Genomic DNA, 7,979 nt, shown 5'->3' on the forward strand with positions numbered 1-7,979 from the left:
GAGAGTCAAAAAACCAGTTGACACGTTTATATACACTAGTTACTCAGCCTGCCATTATGCATATATGGCTAGTGTGATAGGTTACAAAGAACCTACAAAGTTTGATGATAACTGGTGTGCTACCATGGATGAGGAGTATGCATCCTTGGCTGAAAATGAGACATGGGAATTGGTTGAGTTGCTTGAAGGCAAAGTTCCCATTGGCTGCAAATGGGTGTACAAGGTTAAGTGCAAGTCAGATGGTTCATTAGAATGCTAAAAGGCCAGGCTGGTTGAAAAAGGGAGTGAGATGGCAAAGAAACTCATGAACATTAAACAAAGGATTTTCACTAAAATACTCACCACCCCAGGAGACTAGGATGTGGTAGATGCTCCATACATCCCTCTTGAGTAAGCATATACTAAGCAATCAATCTCCTAAGATTAATTCACTCTTCAAATGCATGAAGGGATCCAAGACAACAACAAAAACAACAATTGGATGAAGTTGAGCTAAAATTCAAGGTAGTATCACAACTATCAGATGTCCCCTTCTTGAAGGAACCAAAGGTGGTCATTATCCAATAGGACGAGAAGATTAGAGAACTAGATAGAAGAGAACCATTGGAAGCACCAATGACCTTCACCTTTACGATGACTCAAAAGCTAAAGTTGACACTTCAAGTTGGCACTATGAACCAAGTAATTGAGATAGGTGAAGCATTGGGGAAGTGATGAATTGAGCAAAAAATCCAGAACCTTGACTTGTGGCAATATGAGGAAGGCTATCGGTAGAACAGGGCATTAGAAGCAGCTAGGATGGTGCGAGGATTTGAGGTGCAACTAGCATGGAGGAAGCCCATCCTTGAAGCTAGCAATGAAGTTTGGATGGCCTTTTTTGGAGCCATTTCCATAGAAAGACAAAACCCCACCTACCTACCCTACCCATAGATGCATGGAGTTGACTTCAACCTTGATCTCCATAGAAAATATGACTTTCCTCTTATCTTCAATATCAATGGCAAAAATTCATAAAGACAACTTGAAGTTCTAATAGCGGGATCTAGCCCCTTCCTTTCTCAAGTTTATGGGCATTTTCAAAATTGTCCCGATCTAGCCTTTGTAACTACATGCAATTATCTTAAGTTGTTGATGGTTTTGTTGGACTCAAGTAGAGCTGTAGAAAAGGAGAGATTGCATCCCCTATTTTTTGATATTCATGCAAGAATTTACAAGTATGCTATGGATAGGCCCATCCTTTAAGCTACCATGTTGCCATCTTTTTGTCTCAACCTCTTGGAATATATGAATGAAAGCCACTTTACCAATTATGACCATCCCTACCTGCCCTCTACTCCAATGAGCATGCACATCTCCATGAAGGGATACCTAATGACCAAAGCTTATCTTTAGCCTTCACTAGAGCCAATACTTGCACCATCTCAAGACAAGAAAGAGAAGGAGTAGGGCTTACTTTATTTTTAAAAAAATCATAGGCACCTAGGTGTCCTCAAGTTGGGGTTGACCAATGATTTAGGTTGGCTGGCTTCATCCTTAATCCCTAACCCTTTTCCCCATAGTTTATTTAGGGTCCTCAATGGTAGGACATCTCAAAAAATTGGTTCGTTTGCCACCTAAATGCCACATGATCACACCAATAACCTTCCATTGATTGGATCGTTGTTAGGAGTGAGACATGCTAATGAAGTCTTGGCTCTCTTAGTGCAAAGCCATCTCCTAATCCCATAGGTCACCTGCTCACTCTTCATGCACAACACGCTCTCTTTTCTTGCAAAAGTACCTTGAAGTGCTTAGAAGAACCACCAATAACCGCCCTTCTTTGCCATCCTACCTCTTACCCTTCCATTTGCCATTCCATGCAAGTTCCAAGCACCTTTGCAAGTGCCATGGATTGGCACTCAAATAGTGATGGGGGTAATGCTAATTGGTTACAAGTTCAAAGCAAAAAAAAGAAGAGAAAATAGCCAAGAGGAAAAGAAAAAAAGGAGAAAAGAGAGAAGCAGATTCAATAAAATTTTAGAAAAATTAAAAATGTGAAAAGTGTAGGCACCAAAAAATGGCAAAAGACCAGTGTGTCAATAAATAATATTGTAATATCACATGGCCTAAAGAGCAAGGATGTAAAATTAAATTTTTCTAGAGCGTTGGGTCACTCCCATGCAAATTGTAAATTAGTGCATATTTAATAGTGCTTGAGTGGAGTGAGTTAGGATTTTTTTTGAAATTCAGATAGTTTGACAGGTCTCAAGATCCCAAAGATAGGGTTGAGAAGAGCAACGAGTAGCGGAAGCACCCATGAAAATTAGGATCTACCCAAATTTTAAAATCCAAAAGGTCATATATAATATTAAAAAAGCTTTAGTGTAAGGATCCTTTCTCCTTCTTGGGTTTTCCCAGTTTGAGCGATAGAGAGACAAAGAGTCTGTGATAGGAGTGAGAGAGAGAGAGAGAGAGAGAGAGAGAGAGAGAGAGAGAGAGAGAGAGAGAGAGAGAGAGAGAGAGAGAGAGAGAGAGAGAGAGAGAGAGAGAGAGAGAGAGAGAGAGAGAGAGAGAGAGAGAGAGAGAGAGAGAGAGAGAGAGAGAGAGAGAGAGAGAGAGAGAGAGAGAGAGAGAGAGAGAGAGAGAGAGAGAGAATGCATTCGCATCTTGCTTGGCTTGGACGAACTAGCAAGGAGCTATAACCTTATGCAAAGTTCATGGGATCGAAGGACTTAGAGCTTATGAGCGCATGGTCAACGGGATCATCAAAGCTTGGCAGCTCATCAATGAATGCCTAGACTACAATAGTTGATGACTTTTCTTGCTTTAACTATTTATTTGATTTATTTTACTTGCTTGATAGGATACGGATTTTTATCCAAGAGTGGCCGAGTGGGTAAGGGTAGATGGTAGGAGATCTTGTTGGGGGTAAGAGACTGTAGGATACCTTGGTTACAAGAGCTATGGAAGATAGAGTAAGAGAGCAAGAGAGAGAGAGACACCGTGTGTGAGAACTCCGACAGTCACAATGTGTGACCAACCTTCCCTTATTCAATAGTCATTGTTGAAAGAATAAAGAATGAAGTGACAATGATGGGTGCTCGTCACCTGCATTGTATAGGTGTGCAGGTATAATGTACAATGAGTAAATGTAGGTGGCTAGGTACAAGCACATTTATCCCCAAGTTCTCATTTATGTATCTCATATTATATATCTACACTTGTATCTATTGCATAATTGAATTCATCATCGTAATACTAGTTTATATCCCAAATAATGAGTACATATAGGAATATTGACTATCATTGTAGTATATGTACTTACTATTTGTAGATCAACAATGGTAAGTGAACTCAATTGTTGAGTATTGGTTTTGATCCCTCTTACACTCACGGCCATCAAAGACATGGAAAATAAAATAACCTCACTAGACTTGATGAGGTAGTTGGACAAAGAATCTGCATGTTGGCAAGCAGTTTCTTCATTGCACCTTGGCCATTGAGACATAATCTGTAAAATATAGACTTTGTCTTGTATCATCTTTTAGTGGAGCAATAGAGCGTGCAAGGCCAAAGTCTACCATGAACTTGACAATCAAAATCTAGCATTAGATGGCTTGGGTTTGTTTTTGAATTTTTCCTTCCATAGCTCATGGGAAGTTGCAACACTCATGATGAAAGATAGGGAATTATATGTGAAGAAATTTAAAAAGTATTGTGAGATGTATGCCAAAGCTGAGGACATTGGGAGGAACATGCTTGATGATGTTAGCAATGGTGGGGAGATAAGTGATGACGAAGACTGAAGTACTGATGAAATGGTATGTGACGCTAATCTTGATTCTTTGGGCTAGTTCATGCATGCTAAGGAATAATTACTGGAATTATTCTAATTGATGGAATTTCAAATACAATGGGGTAGACAAATCCATACCATGAGCTAGCTTCTTGGTTGGGGAATTGTGTACACAAAGATTTGTAATGTGGTTGGCGTGGAAAGCATCGTCTATATACTTCGTCTTGTTTTACTGCTTGAGACAAACGATGAAAAAATTGTCTGCATCTACTTTGTCTTCTTTTACTGCTTGAGACAAGCAGTGAAAAAATATGTTTGCTATAGTAACTGGAATCAACGAAATGCAAAGCACATATGGTGAGAAATTCTGCCTGATTACATGTGCAAGCATTGCATAAATCACCTCCCCAGCCTTACTTCAAACCTTGCTATTTGCTTGTTTAAATGATTATTCTTTGGCACAAATTTGATGTCACTTCAAAAAAAGGAGAGAAAAGATAAATCAAAATTGGTGTTTAACTGCACGTGTAATAATCAGTCCCATGTAAGTGGATCGATAGTGCCGCTAATTTCCCAAAAGTCGGAATGTAAGCAAAAGTAGCGAAAGGGCTTTTTGTTGTTAACGGAGTGACGGAAGAGTCGTGCCTCTTTTTGGTGGGTTGGTGGGCTAAAAGAGAACCCCTTCGCTCTCTACCACTCTACTTAATAAGGCTCCTGCCCCCCCGCATTCTCTCTCTCTCTCTCTCTCTCTCTCTCTCTCTCTCGCTCGGGATCCCTTCCACCCTTCGGTCATCCACTCGTTCATCGTTCATCAGCAATGGAGTCGTCCACCCAAAAAACCGGAGAAGGAGGAAAGAGACCTAAGACCGCCGAACCGACAGCTCGCCAACAAGAAGAAGGAGAAGAACCATATCCTCAGGAAGCGCCGGTGCCTCCTCCCCCTGCCGATGCTGCTAATTCCCAACAACCGTTGCCACCGACAGCAAAGCCCATCCTGGAATGCCGGCGCTTCTCTTCTCCACAGGGCTGCCCCTTCGGAGATTCTTGCAGATACTCCCATACTGCCGCCCCCGCCCCCACTGTGCAACCTTCTACCGCCGCCCACGCCATTGGCAATGACGACTGTGCTGCAGGAGGTAAACAAAGCTACCAGCCTTGCTTGTTGATGCCCTCAGAATGAGGTGGCTTGCTTGCCTAGGCAGAGTGCACGCTTGGTACATGCCATCAACTTTGAGAATCACTTCTGCAGAACAGCCATCGGAATGGGGTGCTACCTGATTAGATACCAAACAGGGAGAAATCTAGCAGTGCGTAGTATCATCTCTTCCTATGATGTCTATAGGACATTCTATCAGTTTTCACGCGCAGGATTTGCATCTTCACCTGTATTGCTGAAGATACTTAATCAGAAATGACTGGTGGAACATGTTTTTCAGGGGGGTTTCGATGTGCGTAAGTGCCACATTCGACGACAGTGATGCTTCATATGTGGTGCTGGGCTACAGGAGAATGGACTGATAGGTATGCAAATGGAGCAAGGCTATAGATGTCCATGTAGGGCCCGTCCGGCAACAGTTTGGGTACATGATGATGCAATGTCCCGTTCTGGTCTAGTTATCAGCATGTAAGCCAGAGAGTAGACTTCTGAAAAATGGTTACAAAGCAGAAAAATCTCTTGCAGAAGGTAAGAGTGCAATGTTTGATATAGTGAGAGGCATGCTTTAAGGTTTTTCCTAGTTTTCTCAGTTGACATGGCTTAATCTGTCGACCATGAGCTGAATACCGATAGTTTTGTGGATGGGAAGATTGTCAGTTCCGAAGCGTACTATCTTGGGGAAGGATATGCGTACACATACATTCTTTATTTCAAGGCGAAATTTGTTATTCGCTCCTTTTCAGCCTTGACTGCTTCCGCTCCCCTAGGAAGCAATGAAGGTGTTGATTTCAGTAGAGTAATAACTCTGATATTGATGCACTGTTTTGTAATTGACATCTTCACAATTTGTGGCTCAGAGAAAGAACCAGTCTCCTCCAGCTCAAAAAAACAAAAGCCATGCACCAGATTTTTCAGGTTTGTGAACTAACAAGGGTGCTTACATGTCTCCAGCTCATGGAAGTGTTTGATGCACAATGAAAGTTAGGCTGCACTTCATAAATCCCATTAGTACTTAGCCATTCCAATGTCTGAGTTCTTGATAATGCTTGCACTGACAATCCTGTGCAAAAGCTGCTCCTGTTGCATGCCCTGAACTATGCCTGAACTTAAAATAAAAATGTCAAAATTGTTTTGCAGTACTTTGGGCTGTCCATATGGTGACAGCTGCCATTTCTCTCACTACTCTCCGGGGGGCACTCCTGCTGTGACTGTCACCAGTGTTGGGACATCAGGAACAAAGAGACTGGGGGGGTTCCTCTCTGCAGTAACCACCAAGAGGAGAGGTTGTAAGAGACAAGTTTGTAGCCAGTTTGGCACCCCGGAAGGTTGCAAGTTTGGGGACAAGTGCCACTTTGCTCATGGGGAGGAGGAGATGTGCAAACATGTGCATGATGCTGCTGTTCCACAGTCCATAAAAGAGGGCTCGTGTTTGGAATTGACTGCAAAAGAACCGAGCGGCAGAGATGATGGAGCTCAGCAGAATGTCAGACTTGTTTCAAGACAAGATGTATCGGTGAAAAGAAAACCAGCAGCAGATCTATTCGGGGCTGCCACAAAAGCTATATTCATTGTTGATGCTAGTTTGGTAGGGGCTATCATTGGGAAAAGTGGAGTGCACACCAAGCAGATAAGCAAGCTAACTGGGGCTAAGCTTTGTATCCATGAACATGAGAGTGACCCGAATCTGAGAAATGTTGAGATGGAGGGATCCTTTGAGCAAATTAAGCTAGCTGGTCAAATGGTCAAGGAACTATTAATGCACAATGATTCCTTATCCCTAATGCCTTCTTGGGTTGTCCCTCACAGCCACAGCTACAAGATTAAGTCATGCGTGAATTACCCTCTGGGAACTTGCAAATTTGGCAACCGATGCTTTTTTGCTCATGCAATACCGGCTGAAAGGACTGAGCCTTCAGTCTAGATGTGATGGCTCTTCAGTGTATAGATGTGATGGATGTGTTGTGGATGGTCTCTGGCTGTCATCACATCATGAACACCTGTGAATAGATGAACTTTTGAACCAAAATTCTGCAGCATTAACACTAAGACCAAATTCTTAAACTTATTCTCAATCTTAAATTCAACAAAGATTCTTCAACCCATCAACACGAGCAGCAACGTTTTCTTCTGGAACACATCTAATATGAAATGAACGTGGTAATCATGTCAATAACTATCTTGTGTTGGAGTAAAAGCTGATCTATTGATCCAGAAATCTGGTGATAAAGAGCTCTGTGAAGCATGAAATTTGAGTTTAGAATCCCTTGATTTTATCATGTAAGCTCGACAAGTGTGTGGAATGCTATTGTCTATGCATGAATGTGGTATATATGATATTCAGCCCTGTGTTTGGAAAATCACTCTTCCTTTTTTTTCCTGCAACTCTCTTTTTTGGTTTCTTGCACTTGAGTGGGCTACCCTAGTGGTGAACCACTTGCTTTATCAGCTTGCAGATTTTATTCCTATTACAATATGACCCTACAAATGTAGGAATTGAGCTGAAGGCCTTTTGGTAATCAACCAGCTGAGCTGCATCTGCTTGCTCTCTCTCTCTCTATATATATGTGTGTGTGTGTAGCTGTTTGCCTTCTCATGGGTCTCCAAATTAGGCAGTGTATGTGTTCTAGTTCTTTGACACTGTTGGAACCGGGAAGGGGAATATTAAGCAGGATACATTGGCTAGGCAGAAATCTTAATATTTCACACATCTGTCATGGGATCAAACACATAATACATGAAAATACTGTCTTTTGAGGCTCCCACATTTTTAAAACCTGTGAACTAAAATGCCTAAGCTTTTAATTGTGTTGGGAAGATCAAAATGTCGCTAAGATTTAAGATTTTCTTCATAAAATTTCAAATGCAAGCATGTAAAATTCTCAGTTACACCTCTAGACAGAGCTTAATGCTTTAGCTCCACCAACTGAAGTCTTTTCCTTGTGGAAAACAAGATAAATTTTCATTGTCATGCAATTGGTTGAATCTGTTTCCTTTAGTGAACATTCAAAAGATAAGAAAATCTATAACGAGAAACATGAAGTTCTGCAA

The 7,979-nt window shown here is 41.5% G+C and overlaps 1 protein-coding gene across 4 annotated transcripts; it reads left to right on the forward strand.

Moving 5' to 3' along the window:
- Nucleotides 1-4,508: 4,508 nt before the first annotated feature.
- Nucleotides 4,509-7,085, forward strand: LOC148030698 (zinc finger CCCH domain-containing protein 31-like). 4 transcript variants are annotated; one of them, XM_087687048.1, is made up of 4 exons: nucleotides 4,769-5,082; nucleotides 5,212-5,459; nucleotides 5,581-5,846; nucleotides 6,069-7,085. In XM_087687048.1, exons 2-4 carry the CDS (start codon nucleotides 5,427-5,429, stop codon nucleotides 6,850-6,852), a joined length of 1,083 nt encoding a protein of 360 aa, XP_087543174.1. In that variant the 5' UTR covers nucleotides 4,769-5,082; nucleotides 5,212-5,426; the 3' UTR covers nucleotides 6,853-7,085. The 4 variants fall into 4 exon arrangements, with proteins under 4 accessions (XP_087543172.1, XP_087543174.1, XP_087543173.1 ...); XM_087687049.1 differs by having other exon boundaries at nucleotides 4,774-4,911; XM_087687046.1 differs by lacking the exon at nucleotides 5,212-5,459 and having other exon boundaries at nucleotides 4,509-4,911; nucleotides 5,789-5,846; nucleotides 6,069-7,082.
- The last annotated feature ends 894 nt before the right edge of the window (nucleotides 7,086-7,979 follow it).

The sequence above is a fragment of the Lygodium microphyllum genome, chromosome 10 (assembly GCF_053477565.2).
Source record: "Lygodium microphyllum isolate KBCC chromosome 10, Lygodium_microphyllum_v1.1.10, whole genome shotgun sequence".
In the NCBI taxonomy this organism is placed as follows: domain Eukaryota; kingdom Viridiplantae; phylum Streptophyta; class Polypodiopsida; order Schizaeales; family Lygodiaceae; genus Lygodium; species Lygodium microphyllum.